General features: G+C 38.1%; 1 protein-coding gene across 1 annotated transcript in view; it reads right to left on the bottom strand.

The window, feature by feature from the left end:
- The window catches only part of NFATC3 (nuclear factor of activated T cells 3), a 128,627-nt gene that overhangs the window by 47,393 nt on the left and 58,155 nt on the right, over nt 1–23,079 (bottom strand). Inside the window, exon 4 of the mRNA XM_049622976.1 lies at nt 5,508–5,707. Within this exon, the coding sequence (XP_049478933.1) occupies nt 5,508–5,707 (200 nt within the window). The remainder of the gene's footprint in view (nt 1–5,507; nt 5,708–23,079) is intronic.

Raw genomic sequence — 23,079 nt, 5'->3', positions numbered from 1 at the left:
TAAGAATCATGAAAATAATGAACAGTTATTACTTTGAGCCACTAAATTTTGGAGTGCTTTTACAGAACTAGATAAGTAATACAAAGTAAAAAGACCTTAATTCTATGTAAGTAACTAAGCCAGAAAAGATTAACCTGTAGGACTCTAAATCAGTCATTAATAGCATATTTAGACTTTTCTAGTGATAGGTTTATTAGTAAAAACAATCCATCAGGCTAAGATTCTTTTAGTTTTAAAGAATACACATAGAAGATTAAAGTTTCAGCATTTAGGGTCTAACTTTTCATTATCTTCAAAATGCATTACTTGTATGGCTGCTTAACACACAATCAGGGTAGGAAACAGTACCTACAACATGTGTTTGTTATTCACATATTGAAAGAATAAAGCAGATGGAAAACTAGCAATCAACATCCTAAAGTTTACTCTCTCTTGTGGTATTACTTGTCATCCATCTCTTTGCCTTATCTACCAATAGTCCCAACTCTAGTGCTCAACTGTCCAGAGGCCACAGAAGTTGCTGTAAAGGACAATATGTGTTAGAAAACTAGGTTATCAAGTTAAGAACCAGTAAAGCACAAGAAAGAATCCCAAAGGGTGAATATTTTCACCTTCAGAAAGACACAGGAGAAGAAATTTCCAAAAAAGGAAAACACTCTTGAAAGTATTTGTCATTTATGGATAATGAATTATACTTAATTAATATTGAACAATTGCACTTTAGCTCAAAGCAGTACTGATCAAATTGTATCAAGTAGTGATTATTCATGCTAACATGCCAATGAGCCTTTAGGGGGAAATGCCAGAGATCATCCATTTTATTGAGTTTTGAGGAAAGGTATTTTATTTTATTTAAGTAAACTCTACCCCGGACACGGGGCTCAAATTCATGGCCTCAAAATCAAGAGTCATGTGCTCTACTGAGGAGCCAGCCAGGTGCTGAGAGGGAAGGTATTTTAGCAGAGAGCTAAGTTTCTAAGAGAAGAGTTAGAAGAAGAGTATCAGAAATGACGATCTTAAAGCTCTGCCTATGAATTTCAAGAAAAGATAAGCCCAGACCAACAAGAAAACTACACATGTAGGAATAAATCACTATTAATTCTATTTACAGATACAACTATATTTTATTTATTTTTTTAAGTACGAGTATATTTTAGATCAGAGTATAATAATGCCACATCCGTTTTCATCCAGTTTTAAAAACAGGGAGGAGTTATGAGTAGGATAAGGCAGTAAAAACTGGAATCCATACTGAATGGCCAGAAAAACTTCAGGTGTGTGTGTCTCTAAGCTGGGTGGAATGAGAACAGTAGTTGTGTTTGTTAACTAGAAACAATGATATTTCTGCAGCTTTGTCCTTTCTGGATTTATCCAGGTAGGCAGTATATGCCAGAACTGGTTGGGCAAGGGACATGAATTCTGACTACAACCTATTTCATGTGCTAATAGATGAGAAAAGGAGAAGGTAGATATGTTCAGATCCTACTATTTTTATTTTTTCACCTTATTTGATATGTGAAGCTTTCCCAATTTCTTGAAAATCTTACAAACTCATGTACTCTTTTTAATTTAATTCACTGATTTATACATCACTTTTAAAAGGATGAGGCATTTTACAACATAAATACAAATAAGGTCAAGGAAAAACAGAAAAAAAAATTAAATAGAAGCAACAGGAAATAAATATGTTCCAAATCTAGGGGTATACAAATTACTATACCTGAACTTGACCGAACTTCCCAGAAGCCAAGGCAAAAAGGAAATGTGATAAAGTTTACAGGTCTCTCCTTGTCTGGTAAAGCAAAATCTACCATGTCATCAGCCTTTTCCCTTTAACTTGAAAAGATTCTGTGTGTGTGTGTGTGTGTGTGTGTGTGTGTGTGTGTGTGTGTGTGTGTGTAATGACCAAGAGATAATATCTTTAATAGTGGTTTTTCAGATTACAAAGAGTTATTCATATGGATATTTCTTATTCTATCCTTCAAACAAAGTTAAGAAGTATAAGAAGCTTCTGGTGATTTTCTATTTAAATTTAACTTGATTCAAGTCTAGTGCTTTGAACACCCAGAAGAATGAATGGAAACATGGCCTATAAACCATCTCCTAGGGATCAATTTTATGAATTCTTAGAAAAAGAGGATTCAAAACTGAGTTTTAAATTCCCCTCTGCAGCTACCTGTATATTCATATGCTTTTTTTTAATGTTTATTTATATTTGAGAGAGACAGAGCATGAGAAGGAAGGGGCAGAGAGAAAGGGAGACAAAGAATCTGAAGTAGGCTCCAGGCTCTCTGAGCTGTCAGCACAGATCCTGACTCAGGGCTTGAACCCACGAACCATGAGATCATGACCTGAGCCAAAGTCGGACGCTTAAGTGACTGAGCCACCCAGGCGCCCCAGTATATTCCTATGCTTTTGATTCTAGATGAAAAAGTAAGATCTTAGAGTAAAAGAAACCTACATGCATGCATTTCTCATTCAGTGGTTGGCTACCTCACTTATTTGAAAATGGGTCAAGGGGCCATTAAGCGTCAAACTTTGGCTCAGGTCATGATCTCATGGTTCGTGAGTTTGAGCCCCGTACTGGGCTCCATGTTGACAGTGCAGAGCCTACTTAGGATTCTTGCTCTCCCTCCCTGCTCCTCCCTCATTTATGTGTGTTCCCTCTCTCCCTCTCTCTCTCTCTCTCTCTCCCTGCCTCACTCCAAATAAATAAACTGAAAGAAAGAAAGAAAGAAAGAAAGAGAAAGAAAGAAAGAAAAGAAAAAAAAGAAAATGGGTCAAATGGATGCCTGGAGGCAGATCACTGTTCTCTTCAAGAAAGAGCTTTGCTCAAGTGGGAAACAAGCATTGGTTGAGATTCCAAAGTTCTTTCTATATCAGAGAACACAGAAATTTTAAGAGTAGAGACCACTGGGGCGCCTGGGTGGCTCAGTTGGTTGAGCGACCGACTTGAGCTCAGGTCATGATCTCATAGTTCGTGAGATCAAGCCCTGCAATGCTGACAGCTCAGAGGCTGGAGCCTGCTTCAGATTCTGTGTCTCCTTCTCTGTCTCTGTCTCTGCCCCTCCCCCATTCATCCCCCCTCCCCCTTTCTCAAAAATAAACATTAAAAGAAAAAAAAAAAAAAAGAGTAGAGATCATCACGGCTCAGTTAAGCATCCAACTCTTGACTTTAGCTCAGGTCATGATCTCGTGGCTCCTGAGTTCGAGCCCCGCACTGGGCTGACAGTTTGCGGGGCCTGCTTGGGATTCTCTCTCTCCTTCTCTCTCTGCCCCTCCCCTGGGCTCTCTCTCAAAAATAAATAAATAATCTTAAAAAAAAAAAAAAAAAAAGAGTAGAGACCATCAGCTAGCTATCTGCTTTGCCTTAAAAGAACTCTGTAGTAGCCCCTGTGTGATGACTTATTGGGTTGGGTTCTCCTGTACTGCCCATTTGAACAAAGCAGGTAAAAATAAGGTTTTTAATCTCAATATTAACTTGTCTTTCCCAGTAATAAGTAGGTAACAAGGTAAGTTCTTAAGGCAATTCTTATTTTATAATAATATAATTATATCACAATATTCAGTTTACCTAAAAAAGTTATTTAAGTATAAATTTAAAGGAAGAGATCTAGAGACCAAAATCTAATTTTATATAACTGTTCTTGCAATAGCCTGGGACAGATGTTACTGCCATTTTAAGAAAGGTAGTTTGAAACAATTTCTGTAATAAACCTCACTGTAAGTTTCAAATACCTAGTTGTGATGGGATTAACAGTTGCCTACTAAATAAATATCTATTTCCCCCTTCTTTCTTAGTAATAGATCCCTGTATCATTAGAGGTAGCAATGTGCTCAAGTAAAAACAAAACAATCCCAGACCTTCCTTATTTACAAGGATGAACAATAAAATATGCTAGATAGGTTTCTGTAACAAGCCTCTTGATAAAGACAGATTAGACAGACTAACTTGCGGCACCTGACTGGTTCAGTTGGTAGAGCATGTGACTCTTGATCTTAAGGTTGTGAGTTCAAGCCCTACAATGGGCAGAGAGCTTATTACTTTTAAAATATATATAAACAAATACAACACAATAAAATAAAGAGGCTAACTCAGATGGAAGTTTTCTTTAGCCCTTTTTCCTTATTCCTTCTGGGACTATGGTTGTGATGGTTAGAGTTCCAGCAGCCATTTTGTAACATGAGACAATCTTGAGGACAGAAATCACACGTTAAGAATAGCAAGGGGGCGGGGGGCACCTGGGTGGCTCAGTCAGTTGAGTGCCTGACTTCAGCTCAGGTCATGATCTCGCGGTCTATGAGTTTGAGCCCTGCGTTGGGCTCTGTGCTGACAGCTCAGAGCCTGGAGCCTCCTTTATATTCTGTGTCTCCTTCTCTCTCTGCCCCCACCCCTCCACTCTCTGTCTCTGTCTCTGTCTCTGTCTCTGAAAAATAAACATAAAAAAAAAAAAAAAAGAATAGCAGAGGGGGCACACGAGTGGCTCATTCGGCTGAAGTATCCAACTCTTGATTTTGGCTCAGGTCATGATCTCAAGGTTCATGAGATCGAGCCTCACATCACGCTCTGTGCCAACAATGCAGAGACTGCTGGGGATTCTCTCTCTCCTCTATCTGCCCCTCCCCTGCCCACATGTGCACACACTTTTGATCTCTCAAAATGTACACGCACGCGCACACACACACAAAGAGGGGCACCTGGGTGGCTCAGTCAGTTAAGCGTCTGACTTCAGCTCAGGCCATGATCTCATGGTTCATGAATTCCAGTCCCGCCTCAAGCTCTATGCTGTCAGCACAGAGCCTGCTTCAGATCCTCTGTCCAGACCCTCTCTCTCTCTGCCCGTCCCCCACTTGCTTTCTCTCAAAAAAAGTATTTTTTTTAATTGGAAAAAAAAAAAAAAAAAGACCAGCAAAGAAGAAAAACAGAGTTTGGGGCCCCAATGACTTATGGAGTTCCTGTGTTAGCCCTAAAAATGCCTATTTGTACATTTCTTTTATGGAATAACAAACTAAACGTTGACTGTTTAAGCCACTGCATTCCTTGTGTGACATATAATCCTAACCTGAACAAAACTCTAAAGCATTCTCATTCAGAAGCTAGCCACCTCATTTTGTTTGGAAAGGAGTCAAACAAGTAAGCCTGGAGACAGTAAAAGTTTCCTTAAGGAAATTTGACAATCATAATAATTGTACTGCAACTGTTCTTTTGTCTACCCTATTAGACTGTGAGCTACTTGCAAAAAGTCCATATATTTTTATCTTTAACATTTAACAAAATGCTTGGCTGGTACCACATGGTTCATAAACTTCTGCTGAAGTGCATTTCCTTTCTGGAAATCTGCTACCAACTTTAGCTAATGTCTTACAATTATTTACATAATGTTATTCTGTTAATTTAGAACCATGAATAATTCATTTCTGTACTATAAAAAGAAGTATGTTTTTCTCTGAAAGTTGTTTTAGGGGAAAAAAAAGAACTGCCCATTTTGGGGTATGTTTCCAGATACCTGGCTGACATATTGTTTTCAGGAAGAAGGGGAATTTCCAGAACCTTTGTGCTGGCAATTATTATCTCTTGACTTGCAGTAGCAACAGTCTTCCCAGTGATTCGATGCACCTGGTAAAATGCATGAGGTCGTAAATATCGATCATCTGCTGTTCCAATAAACATCTGTAGATTTATCGGCTTTTCATTATAGCCCAGGAGCTAATTAGAAAGAACAAACAAAAATACAACTCATTATCCATTATATTTATAAAAAGTTTACAACAGGAAGTTTATTATATCTGTAACATATATTATTGATACACAAAATGTTATTTCAAGAAGGTAACAATAAAAATGTAATAAGTGAACAATCTTCCAAATTTCAGAAGATTATGAGTTGTAAAATGCTGGCATGTTACAAAGGAATGAGGGGGTTTTGGTTTTTTTGTTTTTTGTATATATATCCGGAATAAAAGTTTTGCAAAGCTTTCTTATAGAGTAATGTGACAAACCACAAGGAAAGGGTGCCTACATGGCTCTGTTGGAAGAGTTGCAACTCTTGATCTTGGGATTGAGTCTGAGCCCCACGTTGGGTGTAGAGATTACTTAACAATAAATTAAAAAAAAAAAAAAAAAAAAAAGGTGCCTGGGTGGCTCAGTTGGTTGGGCATCCAACTCTTGATTTCGGCTCAGGTCATGGACCCAGAGTTCTGAGATCAAGCCTCGTTTCGGGCTCCAGGCTGAGTATGGAGCCTGCTTAAGATTCTCACTCTCTCAGCCTGGGTGGCTGTCAGTTAAGTGTCCAACTTCAACTCATGGTTCGTGAGTTCGAGCCCCATACCAGGCTGTCTGGTGTCAGCGCAGAGGCTGCTTCAGATCCTCTGTCTCCCTCTTTCTCTGCCCCTCCCCCAGTTTACTCTCTCTCTCTCTCTCTCTCTCTCTCTCTCAAAAATAAATGTTAAAAAAAAAAGAAGGTTATCTCTCTATCCCTCTGGCCCTCTCCCCAACTCGTGCTCTGCAAAGAGAGAAAGGAAATAAGGAAGAAAGGAAGGACAGACTGACTCTGTACTTTAGGCAACATTAACCATCCAGCCCAGACTTAAAAGACGTGGCTGTACAGGGGGCACCTGGGTGGCTCGGCTAATTAAGTGTCCAACTCTTGATTTTAGCTCGGGTCATGATCTTGCATTTTGTGGGTTCAAGCCCCATGTCGGGCTCCATGCTGACAGCGTGGAGCCTGCTTGGGGTTCTCTCCCCCCCCCCCCGCTCCTCCACTGAGTTCTCAATCAATCTCTCTCTTCCTTTCTCTCTCTCTCAAAATAAACAAGTAAACTTTAAAAAGACTTGGGTGTACAGGAAGGTCCTCTAACAGGCTATTAAAATCAGAAAGTTTGTTTTAGTAAAAAAATCTCAAAAAGCCTATTATATATGTTATCAACTTAAAATTTCAACTGACTTAACAGGCTGGGCTACTTGACTTTCTCTGGTGTCCTTCACTATTTTTGAGGTTAAGATGTGTATATAGGAGTAGGACCAGGAGGTGCTGGAGGTAAAAATAGCAACCACCAAAAAAGGAGGAAAATAAAAGAAATAGAGCCTGAAGAAGTACACATATAGCACTTAGGGAGATTCCCCTGTCCACTCTGATGCTGACTAGCACCCAAATGACCCACCATTATGCAGGTAACAATGACAAACAGGAACAAACATAAAGAACTACTTCAAAGTATGGAGAGCAAATATAAGCATATACTGGAAGCAAAGTGACACATGCTAGAATTGTAACAAAACAGTGTTTCCTGTTTTTAAGGCTTTCAACCTGAGGGAAGGCCACAGACCATGCCTTACAAAGTGGTTGAATTTCCTATACAAAATCTAGTCTTGAAGGGCCTCAAGAACCAAGGACAGAGTTTGGGACAACTTCAGCCTCTGAGGAACTCTGAGTTCCCTCAGAGTAAAAGGGAACTCCCAGAAAGGAGACAGCCAGAGAAGGGGAGCTCCAAGTTATACAAATAAACTTTGTCCAGTCCTTTGGCTGACCTGGAAACCATCCATGAACAGGTCAGATCCCAAGGAGTCTAAGGCTAATATAACTGAAATGAGACTATGAGCTCCCACCAACCAGAGAGACAGGTTTTACAGACTGACTCTAAACAAGTTAAGTGACTGCTTTAACAACAAAAAAATTCATTCTTTGGGGTTACATTTGGGTATATATGTATATCTGGTTTTGAATTGAATTTCTTTATATATTCTGAATCATTAATCCCTTGCAGATATAGGATTTTTACAAATATCTTTCATTCTGTAGGGTGTTGGGTTTTGTTTTGTTTTTTTCACTTTCTTGGTGGTGTCCTTTGATGCACAAGTTTTTAACTTTCATGGGAGTCCAATTTATCTAGTTTGTCTTGTTGCCTGTGTTTTTGTTGTCATACTTGAGAAAGCACTGCCAAATCCAATGTCAAGACTTCCCTGAATGTTTTCTTCTAAGAGTTTTTAGTTTTAGTAAAGTCTTACATTTAGGACCTTGATCCGTTTTGAGTGTATTTTTGTCTATGATGTAAGGTAAGGGTCCAACTATATTATTTTGTGGGTAGATATCCAATTTTCCCAGCGCCAATTTTCCCAGCACCATTGGTTGAAAAGACTGTCCTTTCCCCCAGTGAATAGTCTTGGCATTCTGTAGAAAATGAATTGACCATGTGTGAGGGCTTATTTCTGGGCTTTCTATTCTATTTCATCACTCTGTTTATATGCCAATACCACAGTGTTTTAAACACTGCACCTTTGTAGTAAGTTACAAGTTAGGAAGAGTAAGCCTTCCAAATTTATTCTTCTTTTTCAGTGTTGTCTTGCTTATTTGAGGCCTCTTGCAATCCCACATGAATCTGAAAATATGCTTTTCCATTCAACAAAAAAGGCTGTTGGAATTTTGGTAGGAGCACTCACTCTCTAGATTGCTTTGGGGGGGGGGTACTGATGGCTTAATGTTAAGTCTTCCTATCTATGAACATGGATATCCATTTATTATGTGTACTTACATTTGATTTTTATTTTACTTGTTTCCATCTATTTTTATTTCTCTCAGCAATATTTTATAGTTTTCAGCATATAAGTCTTGACACCTCCTTGGTTCAACATATTCCTAAGTATTTAATTCCTTCAGATGCTACTATAAATAGAATTACTTTTAAATTTCCTCTTCAAGTTGTTCATCACTGGTACACAGAACCACAAATGGTACCTGTATTTTGATCTTCTACCCTGAAACGTTGAATTCTTTTATTAGCTCTAGTAGCTTTATTGTGGATGATGTGATATTTTCTATGTACAGGAATATGCCATCTATGAATAGAGACTATTTTACCTCTTCATTTGCAATTCAAATGCCTTTTATTTCTTTTTATTGTATAGTTCTGGGTAGGACTTTTAGCACAAATGCTTAACAGGAGTGGTGAAAGTGAGCCTCCTTATCTTGTTCCTAATCTTAACTCAGTCTTTTTTTTTTTTTTAATGTTTATTTATTTATTTGAGAGAGAGGTAGAGAGTGAGTAGTAGAGGAGGACAGAAAGAGGGAGACAGAGAATCCAAAGCAGAATCCAAATCCACACTGTCAGCACAGAGCCCAAAACAGGGCTCAAACTCACAAACCATGAGATAATGACCTGAGCCGAAATCAAGTTGGATGCTTAACCAACTGAGCCATCCAAGTGCCCCTAGCTTTCAGTCTTTTACCATTAAACATGATGTTAGCTGTGGGCTTTTCATAAATGACCTTTCATGGTAAGGAATTTTCCCCTTTTCCTAGTGTGTTGAGTGTTAGGGTTTTTTTGGTGGCTTTTGTTTTTGTTTTTAATGAAAGGCTGTTGGGGCACCTGGGCAGCTCAGTTAAGCATCTGACTTCGGCTCAGGTCATGATCTCACAGTTCGTGTGTTTGAGCCCCGTACTGGGCTCTGCACTGACAGCTCAGAGCCTGGAGCCTGCTTTGGATTCTGTGTCTCTTGTGCGCGCTCTCTCTCTGTCTGCCCCTGCCCCCACTCACATTTGCTCTCTCTCAAAAATGAATAAATTACAAAAACAATTTAATGAAAGGCTGTTAAATTTTGTCAAATGGCCTTTTCCATGTCAGCTGAGATGATCATGTGTTTTTTATCCCATCTATTAATGTGGTGTATTACATCAACTGATTGTCCTATGTTCAATCCCCTTTTACATTTCTGGGATAAATTCCACTTGGCAATGCTATATAAACATTTTAATGTGCTGTCGGATTTGGTTAGTTTTTTTGTTGAGAATTTTTGTGTTTAGATTCATTAGAAATCCTGATCGCTAGTTTTCTCTTCTTGTATCTTTGTCATTATTATCCTTTTGATTAAAAATTTTTTTCATGCTTCCACAGAAATCCCTCCATCTCTTCACATACCTAGCCTACTTCTACTAACTGATTTAGTATTTTATTATGGTTAAATGAAAGACTCTTTCTGGTAACTCCAACATAGATGAAGAGGTAGAAGATCTAAGCCATCTCATCTCTAGGTCTGCTTCTACTGATTGTTTTCTTTTCACTGTGGGTCACACTTTCGTGTGTGTGTGTGTGTGTGTGTGTGTGTGTGTGTGTGTGTACTGTTGAGCATATACTGAACATTCTGTATGACAGACTTCTGAAGACTCAAGTAGAAATGTATTTACCTCCAAAAAGAGGTATGCGATTTCTTTTGTCAGGTTACAGTTCTTAAGCTATGTCTCGTCTTTGTTGCAGATTTAGTCTGATTCCTCTGCTTTGAGTTAGTCGCTTCCTTATAGTTGGTGGTCTTAAAAGCTTCAGAGAGATTTCTCTCAGTAATCTCCACTGCTACTTTTAGCCACAATTGGGAGAAAGATGTGTTCCATGGCTGCTTTAATCCATTGAACCAACAAGGGAGCGACATGATAATATAGGTTGCATGAAGTCCATTTTTCAGTATGCAGAGTGGAGGAGGTGTCCAGCACTTCAAGGCAGTACTGGAGTTTCTGGCACTCAGTCCCTAGTACTGTCAGAACAAGTTGTGGTCACGAGTTACAGTGTCAGTGATGTTTTCGCTACAGCAGTACTGGGTAGGATGGCTAGACAATGTTCTAGACCATGTAGCTTCCAAGCCTAAGATTTCATAATACCCTTTAAAAAAATTATCTTCTATTTCTGTACTATGACTTATAAATTATCCTGATAGATGATATCAAATATAAAGTGCCTAGTCATGTCATATAGGCAGTGATAAACAAATATTAGCTATTATTCTGCATCCATGATTCTAGGTATGTAATATAGTCAGAGTTCAAATGTGTAGAAAGAGTTTTTTTCTACTATGTAGTCTTTCAGATGAACACTTTACTCCCCCTGCTTGCCCATCCCTAGATTACAGTGGAGTTTGTAACCCAGCAACATCATAATTCAGTAATTATCCTCTACTTAGGAAAGGACATGAAGATTTCTGCCTATTATTGGGTAGTATAATTTACCTAGGATGGTTTCCAATATTGTAACATTTATAAAGAAGCAATTAAAGCTTGGACCATTGCAATAGCCTTGTAACTGTTCCCCTTGTTTTCACTCTGGCTCCTTTACAGCCTACTCGCTGTGCAGAAGCCAGAGCAAACTTTAACTAGATAATTTCAAGCCCTGCTCAGAATTCTCTAATGGCTTCCTTTCAACACTCAACTAAATTAAAATGTCCTATGATGATTTACAAGGCCTATGTGATTTGATCCCTGGCCAACTTGTTGCCTTACCTTCTTTAACTCTCTTCCCTTCAATGATTTGCTCTGACCATCCTGGCCTTAATGCTTGAACCACCCAAACTCATTCCTAACCTCATGGATTTCACACTTGATATTTTATCCCTCTGGAACATTCTTCCCTCTGATCTTCATATTACCTCACTCCTTCAGTTCTATACTCAAAGGTTACCTCCTAAGAGAAGACCACCCTACCTAAAATACCACATCTCTGTCCCCTTATCCTGTTTTATTATTTTTCATAGTATGGATCACTATGAAAAGTGTATTATGTATTTATTACCTATTTCCCTCAGTACCATAAGTTCCAAGAAGGCAGACACTTTGTTTTGTTCATTCCTCTACCCTTTCCTTTTTTAACTGAGGATCTATTATAAAAATATCCATATTGAATGCCACTGCTTCAGCCAATATTATATAGGTGACACTAAAATAAAGAACATACGCTATATATTAACTAAAACTTATTTAATATTTATTTTTGAGAGAGAGAGCATGGCCAGGGGAGGGGCAGAGGTGGGGGGGAGGAACAGAGGATCCCAAGTGGGCTCTGTGCTGACAACAACGAGCCCAATGTGGGGCTCAAACTCACGAACTGTGAGATCATGATGTGAGCCAAAGTCAGACACTCAACCACTGAGCCACCCAGGCACCCCAACTAACTAGAATTTAAATAAAAACTTGAAACAAAAAGAATTTTTAAGAAGTAAAATTTAAAAAATAAAATAAAGAACAAAGTGGCATGTACTAAACTTTAAGAAATTAGTGAAGACTCTAAAAGGCAGAAATTTACTTATAATAAAAAGGATGTGCGGAAGCATATGATAAAAATCAATGAAGGCTCTATGAAGGAGAGAGAGGACAGAATCATGGAAATCAGTTAAGAGGCTGAAGCACTAGGTACTAACATCACATGTATTGGAAGTTTAAATTAGGGTGGAAGTGAGAACATAAACAGAAAATAGAAATGAAGAGGGATGAATGCAATAAATATTTCCCTAAAGAAATTTTCTTTAACTGACTACACACATAATAATGAGAAAGGAAAAAAAAGAGGTTAGAAGTTCTGAGCTTCAGTATCTAGGAGAATGGTGGTATCACTAGCAAATAAATGAAGAAGTCACTGATTCAGAACAGGTTTGGAGGGAGATAAGGCAAGGTTTTCAATGTTAGTCATGGAGTATTCAAAGTAACAATGAGACAGCTAGATGGAAATAATGAGGCTATATAAGATGTATATCCTTTTAGCCCAGCCAAAAAATTACTGAACAATAAACACAATGCTTTGCTATCTATTTTGATAACAAAATAATACAGTCTAATATTAAAGGATGTCTTTAAAGGATGACATTTATCCATTTTCCTTTCCTTATTTTGAAATGATGAGTATGGACTGTACAAGTTCCAGTATAGCAATACTCAGAGGACTTGAAACACTACTGAGTTTTAACTTCAACATTGTGGTTTACAGTGCCCTGAGCAAAGTGTGAAGTGGTAAGAGTACCACACATGTTCTAACTACTCTACCATCGTTGCACAAAAACAGTCACAGTCAATACATAAATGAATGAGCATGGCAACACAATGAGTGAGGTATACTACAGGCATTTTATGACAAAGAGCCAAAGACTGAAATTCCTATCAATGCATGGGATAACTAGTTCTTCAAAGTGCAGAACTAGCCTATGTTACGTGGAACTTCAGAATGTCCCACATATTTATGTATACAGAGAAACTTATGAACTCAGAACCCAACTCCTTAGTATAAATAAGTGCCAAAAAAACTGCAGTTTTAACACATGAATTTGTAATGAATATGACCACCATATAAATTGAAGAAAACTTTAGCAAGAGTTCATCATTTCAGAAAATCATGTCATTGCCAGTAATGCCACTCATTCATGGAATTTAGGGTGCTAATCAATATGCCTGCCTTTGTACCTGCAACACTTGCAGTGATACTGCAGCTACAAATATCTAACTGCTTCACTGTCAAGCCTTTTCAATGTCAATGTCAAGCCTTTTCATTTTGAAATGTAACTATTTTGTTATAATTTAGTTCTAAATTTACTTCCCTGTAATATTACAGTATTATATTGATATTCTTACATTTGTATGTACAAGTTGATTATATAATCTTTGCATTTCCATTTCAGGTTAATGAAGTAGTACTATAAAATATTTGTTCAAAACAAAAAAGTGGGGGGCGCCTGGGTGGCGCAGTCGGTTAAGCGTCCGACTTCAGCCAGGTCACGATCTCGCGGTCCGTGAGTTCGAGCCCCGCGTCAGGCTCTGGGCTGATGGCTCGGAGCCTGGAGCCTGTTTCCGATTCTGTGTCTCCCTCTCTCTCTGCCCCTCCCCTGCTCATCCTCTGTCTCTGTCTCAAAAATAAATAAAAACATTTAAAAAAAAAGGGGGGGTCAGAAGTCTCCATATTCAGTATGCAGATTTTCACTATGCCTCTCCCTCCATCCACCCTCCATTTTCTGTACAGATCTTCAATCTCTGCCTTCAGGTATTCTAGAACCTAGAATGTCTATTTCATTCCTGCTGAAGAGCAAATCTCCAATATTCTCCCAGGGTAAGACAGTGATAATCACTTCACTATACTACATAAGAGAAAAATCTGTGAACTCTAACTGCTTCTTTTGTAGACTTTCAACTAATCTTTCTGTTTTCAGCTTCATCTCACACCCCACTTTCAGAGATACCCAGTGCCTCACATTCCTGAGTCTTTCCACAGTTCTTTGATATAAAATGACTTGTGCTCTTTATTGACTCTTTCTCTCTATCCAACAAGGTTAAGTTACAGCTGTCTAATGTCTAATGAGAGTAAACACATGTGTTCAATTTACTATCTTTAACTGGAAGTTGCAGTTTTCTGTAAATATTTATATAGTCAAAAAAATCTATCAATATTTTCCCTTTTAAAAAAGATTTTATTTTTAAGTAATTGCTATACCCAATGTAGGACTCAAACCTATAAGCGCTAGATCAAGAGTCGCACACTCCACTGACTGAGCCAGCCAGGTGCCCCTCAATGTTTTCAGTTGTGATTTCTTTTTATATATTTTGGTAGACAAAGTTAATAAATTTTACATAGGTTTAATTAAATTGAAAATATTCTAGGGGCACTTGGGTGGCTCAGTCAGTTAAGTATCTGACTTCGGCTCAGGTCAGTTCATGATCTCGCTGTTCATGGGTTCAAACCCCGCATAGGGCTCTGTGCTGACAGCTCAGAGCCTAGAGCCTGCTTCAGATTCTGTGTCTCCTTCTCTCTCTGCCCCTCCCCTAATCCTGCTCTGTCTCTCACAAATAAATAAACATTAAGAAAAAATTTTTAAAAAGAAAAAAATATATTCCATAAAAAAATAAAATGCCAACGTGATCACAATAAAAACAAAAAAGCCTAAATAAGTCAGTAACTGAAGAAGAAATTGGAAACTCATGGCTAATAAGTGATTATTCTGCTATATCCGTTGCTCTTTCATGTCTAATCTAAATTGAACAAATTATTCTATGGAACTGTTCATCTAGGGGAGGAAGAAACACCAACAACTTTACAATTTGCCCCTAAGTACTGTGAAGGGGACAGGGTCCCCAGAGCCCAATATGTTATCCTCAGAGCCCAATATGGTATCTAGCACATTACAGGCATTCAATGATTGTTGAATGAATGAACTTTGGAATAAGAGTACAATTTGGTGGCAAAAAATAACTCATGAGGTTTGTCAACAGAATTATTTAAATAAGAATTATAGCCACTAAAGTAGGCTGCTCAAAATGAAGTTTAAAATAGAAAATACAAATAAAAACTTTATTACTATCTATTAAGCTACCCAAATATCACATAACGTACCTAAGTACTATATACCAAAGTATCCTAGTCATATTAGATAGCTCACTTTAATACCAGCTTGGCAAAGACATAAGCCACCTGTCCTTTATACTTCAATAGTAAAATAAACCAGTGATGGGGGAACGTAATCATGCATATAAGATTTCAAAGGGAACATAGTTCATAACACATACTTCAGCCAACATATGCTCCAAACATATGTACTATATAATATGTGAAAAATAGCATTTTTCCTATGCATCTTAGGAATTTTAAAGCAACATCAAATAAATTACCCAGTCTTCCCATCTCATTTCCAGATGAGCATTATGTTGAGATCATAAACAAATTATTGCTTTTAACAGTACTCTCTAAAAAAACTCTCATCTAGTATCAGTATACCTCTTTTCAGGCCACCTTCTGCTTTGTAGAAGAAAGTAAGCCAAGTTGTTTGTTATGTTTCGTATCGTTTCCATAGCAAAAGTCTGTGCCTGCTTAATTTAACTAAAGCTGGAGCATTAAAGCCGAAAGGTCACTATAGGACAGACTAGAGCAGCTTCAATAAGAGCAATTCTATTATCAGGTCTGCTAAATTACTTGGGGGGAAGGAATCTGAATATATCAGAAACATGAGAACACATCATACAGATACTAAAAATAATTAAATTTCCATAATATAAACTGCTTCAAACTGAAAATGTGCATATAACATCATAATAAAAAATCACCTGGAAAATGATCTTGGTATATGATGAAATATAAAGTCGAAATATGAAAAAAATTCTACAATCCCCATTTTAAAAATTTCAGTAGCTTTTGGGGCGCCTGGGTGGCTCAGTCGTTAAGCGTCCGACTTCGGCTCAGGTCATGATCTCACAGTTCATGAGTTCAAGCCCCGCATTGGGCTCTGTGCTGACAGCTCAGAGCCTGGAGCCTGCTTCAAATTCTATGTCTCCCTCTCCCTCTGCTCCTCCCCCATTCATGCTCTGTCTCTCTCTCCTTCAAAAATAAATAAAAACATTAAAAATAATAATAAATTAAAAATTTCAGTACCTTTTGAGCTACTGAATTAAAATATTTATGTCTGTTTTTAAAATGTTTATTTATTTTTGAGAGAGACAAAGAGAGGGCAGGGGAGGGGCAAAGAGAAGGAGACAAAGAATCTGAAGCAGGCTCCAGGCTCTGAGCTGTCAGCACAGAACCCGACGCAGGGCTTGAACTCATGGACCACAAGATCATGACATGAGCCAAAGTTGGACATGTAATCAAGTGACCCATCCAAGTGGCCCTAAAATATTTATGTCTTAGTAAAATTATTACTGTATAATATAACGTATGTGTGGTTTTATGTAATTTTATCCCATGTGTAGATTCAAGTAATCACCATCACCATCAAGATAAGGAACTCTTCTGGGGCGCCTGGGCGGCTCAGTCAGTTGAGCATCCGACTTCGGCTCAGGTCATGATCTCGCGGTTTGTGAGTTCGAGCCCCGTGTCAGGCTCTGTGATGACAGCTCAGAGCCTGGAGCCTGCTTTGGATTCTGTGTCTCCTTCTCTCTCTGCCCCTCCCCCACTTGTGCTCTGACTCTCTCTGCCTCTCAAAAATAAAATAAAAATGTAAAAAAAAATTTCTTTTTAAAAAGATAAGGGGGGCGCCTGGGTGGCGCAGTCGGTTAAGCGTCCGACTTCAGCCAGGTCACGATCTCGCGGTCTGTGAGTTCGAGCCCCGCATCAGGCTCTGGGCTGATGGCTCTGGGCTGATGGCTCGGAGCCTGGAGCCTGTTTCCGATTCTTTGTCTCCCTCTCTCTCTGCCCCTCCCCTGTTCATGCTCTGTCTCTCTCTGTCCCAAAAATAAATAAAAAACGTTGAAAAAAAAAAAAAAAAAAAAAGATAAGGAACTCTTCCATCACCACAAAGCAACTCTCTTGTTCTACCCCTTTCATATTTGCAACATTCAACCTATCTCTGTTCCCTGGCTTCTAAACTAGCACTGCCCAACAGAATTTTGTGCAATGATAAAAATCTACATCTGCATTAAAAAAAAAATCCGTGAGGGGTGCCTGGGTGGCTCAGTCAGTTGAGCGTCTGACTGGCTCAGGTCATGATCTCGCAGTTTGTGAGTTTGAGCCCCACGTCAGGCTCTATGGTGATAGCTCAGAGGCTGGAGCCTGCTTCAGATTCTGTGTCTCCTTCTCTCTCTGCCCCTCCCCCACTTGTGCTCTCTCTCTGCCTCTCAAAAATAAAATAAAAATGTAAAAAATACAAAATAAAAAATAAAAGATAAGGAACTCTTCCATCACCACAAAGCAACTCTCTTGTTCTACGCCTTTCATATTTGAAAAAGAGAACCTGTCTCTGTTCCCTGGCTTCTAAACTAGCACTGCCCAACAGAATTTTGTGCAATGATAAAAATCTTCTACATCTGCATTAAAAAAAAATCCACAAGGGCCCCTGGGTGACTCAGTCAGTTGAGCGCCTGACTTCGGCTCAGGTCATGATATTACAGCTCATGAGTTCAAGCCCCGCATCAGGCTCTGTGCTGACAGCTCAGAGCCTGGAGCCTGCTTTGGATTCTGTGCCTCCCTCTCTCTCTGCCCTAACCCACTCGCATTCTGTCTCTGTCTCTCTCAAAAATAAATAAACAATAAAAAAAATCTATGATTCATGTACAATCAATTCTTGTGTAAGATGTGAGGTTTAGGTTCCAATTTATTTTCTTGCCTATGGATGTGCAATTGCTCCAGCATCATTTGTTAAAAAGACAATGTTGTCTGTCATTAGCCACATGCCTACCAAGTCTTGAAGTTCTATTGATGCAACTCAGAACTGAAATTTTAATTTTGGTTAATTTAAATTTAAATGTGGCTAGTAGCTACTGAATTGGATAGTGCAGCTCTAAACTCTTCCCTAAGGAGGTTCAGTGGTTCAGTCAGTTAAGCATCTGATTCTTGGTTTTGGCTCAGGTCGTGATCTCACGGTTCATGGCTTCAAGCCCTGCATCAGGCTCTGCTCTAACAGCAAGGAGCGTGCTTGGGATTCTCTCTCCCTCTCCCTACCCCTCCATTGCGCGCGCTCTCTCTCTCTCTCTCTCTCTCTCTCTCAAAATAAACTTTAAAATAAATAAACTCTTCCCTCTGCTTCATACCTTTCCTTACTTAGTATCTACCTTTTCTCTGGCTAATGTTTTTAATTAGCTAGGAATTTTCCTCAAATAAGCAGTGCCCATTTCAACCCCTTCAGCTATGTCCTCTTTGAGAGATGTGAATTTCATCCTTTAAACCTTTATCATACTTTATTGTTATCTCATTTGCAAGCTTCACCAAACTGTAAATTTCATGGGAGTAGGAAACATGTCTGATCTCCCCCCACTGAATCCCCAGCTAAGTAACAGACTGTCTTGGATGTATTAAATAGTTGCAGACCACATTAATTACTAAGGTTGTTTACTTTAAATAAAAGAAATCAACTTATTAGATGGCTAGAAGGTAGGAGGTATTTTGCAAAAGCTTCAGTTTTGAGTTCTTCCATAATTTCAAAAAATATATACTTCAGAAACTTCTTAGCTCTCAATGTATAAGTATACTGAGAACATCTGAAATTGTCCTTTAACAAATACCAGAAAGATTTCTACAACTAGTGCTTAAGTGCCCTTCTCTTTTCATTTTGATACAATACTAGCCCATGGAATGCAAACACAACTCTTTCAAATGACACTAATCATTCCAGGTGAATTCTAGGATGCCAATGTTGGTATCTTACTCGGCTACTTACTCTTCATCAGGGTTCACAGAATACTGATCAACATTTGTTGACATTTTCTGAGCATTTACTATGTGTAAGGTACTATGCCATGTTCTGTCCATGCAGTGTTTCATTTAATCCTCCTATCAGCTCTTAGGGTGTTATCCTTGTTTTATAAAAAAGGAACCAGAGGTAAAGTTCCTCCCATAATTAGCCTCTTATATCATATTCTAATTCTCAATATTTTACCTAATACATTACAATATTATTTTATTTACTTACTCATTGTCTCCTCTCAGTATAATGTAAGAAAGGCCCATGTGGGCAGAGACTTTATTTTGTTCATCTCTAGATCCCCAGCATCTACAATACTGTCTGTAAGGTATCGAGCAATCAAAAAATATTTATTCAGTGAACAAAAGGATAGATGGGTGAATAAATTAGGCAATGAATGATTTAATAAAAAAAAAAAAATCTACAACATTTTAGTTACTTGGCCAAAGACACAGTACAGCCCAGGATTCAAACCTAAGCAGTGTGACTGAAGAACCCATATTAGTCACTTAGCTACTACTAAACTCCTGAATATAATCAAAAGACCATACCGTATAGGGGATATGGCAGAGGAGACAGTGACACCAAAGATTTATGCAGAGCTGTGATGTATAGTACAGTATAGAGTTGTTGCTGAGGAAAGGCTCCCAACAACAACTACTTTTCACAGGGACTACTTTTCACAGTCTCCTTGTATTTAAGTAGGGCCATATGACTACTTTTGGCCAGAGGTCTGTGAGTTGTAATAACTGGTAGTAACTTCCAGGTTCAAGCATCTTATGTGCCTTCCCTATACTCCCTTTGCTTTTCTCAGGAACCATGGAGGCTATGTGTTGAAGATGATGACATCACAAGAGGACAGACCTTGAATTCATGAGTGACAATCTAAAAGAAAATAAATAAGCTTCCTTTTTTTAGGTCCTAAACCACTGAACACTGGGAAGTATTGGTCACAGTAGTTAGCCTAACATGATTAATCCAAGAGAGTTTAAACTACAATAATGGTAAACAAAAGTCTAAGATTTTGACTGAGGACTTTATATAAAGGTAGTAGAAATAACACATGACTTTAAATCAAAGACCAGGGTTTCTAAAAAGGCTTATCTGGAGAATTAAATGAAAGAATGTGAAAGTACTTAATAAAAAGAACTATGACATTATAACATAGCTGCAGTCTAAGAGGCAATATGGTAAAACAGAAAACAGAGTAGCAGAGTCAAAAGACCTGGGTTTAAGATCTCTGCCAATTACATCATGTGTAATCTTAAATCATCTGCACAATGTACTTGCCTTGCCCTTTACCAAGAACTCTTGTGAATATTAAATATAAACTCTGAGAAAACATTTTATAAACTACAAAGCACTGAAAAAAGCAAGTTTTTGCAATTAACATCAGCACAAATCTGCAAAATGTCACTGAATTTGGCATTGTTGTGAAGTTGCATGTTGACTTTTAGCACTCTGGGGATACATGTCCATTTGAAAATCAAATTATTTTATTTTATTTAAAATTTTTTAACGTTTATTTATTTTTGAGACAGAGAGAGACAGAGCATGAACAGGGGAGGGTCAGAGAGAGGGAGACACAGAATATGAAACAGCCTCCAGGCTCCAAGCTGTCAGCACAGAGCCCGACGTGGGGCTCAAACTCACAGACCGTGAGATCATGACCTGAGCTGAAGTCGGACGCTCAACCGACTGAGCCACCCAGGCGCCCCTTTTATTTTATTTTTAATGTTTATTTATTTTTGAGAGAGAGGAGACTGAGTAAGAGTGGGGGAGGGGCAGAGAGAGAGGGAGACAAAGAATCTGAAGCAGGCTCCAGGCTCCAAGCTGCCAGCACAGAGCCAGACAATGAACCCTGACATCATGACTGGAGCTGAAGTCAGACACTTTGACTGAGCCACCCAGGTACCCCAAATTCTTTTAAAATAACTGTTCTAAAACTTACTCTAAAAGATAATGAGAATCTGTAATATGTTAAAACATTTAAAACAAAATTCAGAAAGTTAAGAACTACAAGACTCTTCCAATCCTAGTGAATGAAAACGTACATTTTCACTATACAACTCCAATAAAAAACTATGGACTTTATTTTCCCGTATTTAGATAAGTATTAAAAAGAAAAATAATCTGATTAAATACTACTTATAAACTATATTAAACTTATTAAAGATTAATTTCCTGGCAACAAGTAAACAATTTAGTTTCACTTCAGACTAAACTGCATCTCTTTCTCAATTGTGCTTATGCATTCTAAAGGCACTATAGAAATTTTTTACCCCACAAAACAAAAACACTGTGAATGTGCAAAACCCAAAAAAACCCCACTGGTAATGTGGAAGAGCAGTGCTGCATAATTCTATAGTCCCTAACCATAAACTAAAAAAAAAAAAAAAAAAAAATGAGACTCTACACACACACACACACACACACACACACACACACACACACACACCATACATCTACCAGACCAATTTAATAATAAAAGAACATTTAGTTTCTATTTTTGCACTCTCCATTTATAAATTCACCACATTTTTCTTTTTCCCCTTCTGGAAGACACATATTAAGACTAGGATATTAAAAAAACAACTGCATATCTGGGGAAAATTAGAAACTAAACACTCATGCTTAGGGAAAGGCTCAGAAAAGATCAGGAAAAAAAAAAAGACCAGAGATCTTAAATTTACACCTCAGGCTGATCCTTGGTAAAGAAACAGCCTACAGCAATCAAAACACCAGAAACAGGGGTGCCCGGGTGGCTCAGCTGGTTAAGAATCCGACTCTTGATCTCATCTCAGGTCATGATCTCACAGTTCGTAAGATCGAGCTTCGCGTCAGGCTCTGTGCTGACAGCACAGAGCCTGCTTGGGATTCTTTCTCCCTCTCTCTGCACCTCTCCTCCCTGCGAGCATGTGTACATTTTCTATCTCTCAAAATAAATAAACTTAAAAAAAAACAAGAAACAATAATAAAAAACAGCAATCCTTGTTGGAAGAGGGGGGGAATCTGATTTCCAGTTGTAAATTCATAACTTTATAACTTCAGGAACTAGAAAAAGGAGGACAAACTAAACCTAAAGCTAGCAGAAGGAAGAAAATAATAAAGATTAGAGCAGAGATACATGAAATAGAGAAGAGAAAAACACTAGAGAAAATCAATGAAACCAAAAGTTGGTTATTTGAAAAGATCAACAAAGTTGACAAACCTTTCATTCACTAGATGGACTAAGAAAAAAGAGAGAAGACTCAAATTACTAAAATCAGAAACGAAAATGAGGACATTACTACCAACTGTACAGAAATAAAAAGGATTAAGAGTACTATAAATATTTGTATACCAACAAATTGGATAACCATACTGGACAAATTCCTAGAAACTCAAAACTTTCTAAGACTAAACTATGAAGAAATAGAAAATCTGGGGGTACCTGGGTGGCTCAGTCATTTAAGCATCTGAGTCTTGGTTTCGACTCAGGTCATGATCTCATGGTTTGTGGGATCAAGTTCTATGTCAGACTTTGCACTGACAGTGTGGAGCCCGCTTGGTATTCTCTCTGCCTTCCACCCCCAGTTCATGCACTCTCTCTCAAAATAAATAAATAAACTTAAAAAAAAAAAAAAAAAGAAATAGACAATCTGAAAATTCCTATAACTAGTATGAACACTGAATCAGTAGTTAAAAATCACCTCAAGAAGGAAGTCCTGGACCCAGTGAATTCAACCAAACATTAAAGAACTAATACCAATCTTTCTCAATATTTTCAAATAAACTGAAGAGTACTGAACATTTCCTAACTCATCCCATGAGGTCAACAGTACCCTGATACTAAAGCCAAAGACACAACAAGAAAACTACAGACCAATATTCCTTATGAACACGGATGCAAAAGACCTCAACAAAATACTAGCAAACTGAATTAATCAGCATGTTAAAAGGGTTATATACAGTAACCAAGTGAGATTTATTCCTGGAATGCAAGAATAGTTCAACATATAAGCATCTATCAATATAATATACTACATTAATAGAATGAAGGGAGGAAATCACATGATTATCTCAATTGGTTCAGAAAAACTTTAGCAAAATCCAATACTCTTTCATGATAAAAACACTCAACAAACTATGGGGCGCCTGGGTGGCTCAGTCGGTTGAGTGTCCGACTTCAGCTCAGGTCA

This window comes from Panthera uncia, assembly GCF_023721935.1.
Source record: "Panthera uncia isolate 11264 chromosome E2 unlocalized genomic scaffold, Puncia_PCG_1.0 HiC_scaffold_20, whole genome shotgun sequence".
Taxonomy (NCBI): Eukaryota; Metazoa; Chordata; class Mammalia; order Carnivora; family Felidae; genus Panthera; species Panthera uncia.
This window is presented reverse-complemented; position numbering and strand designations above follow the sequence as displayed.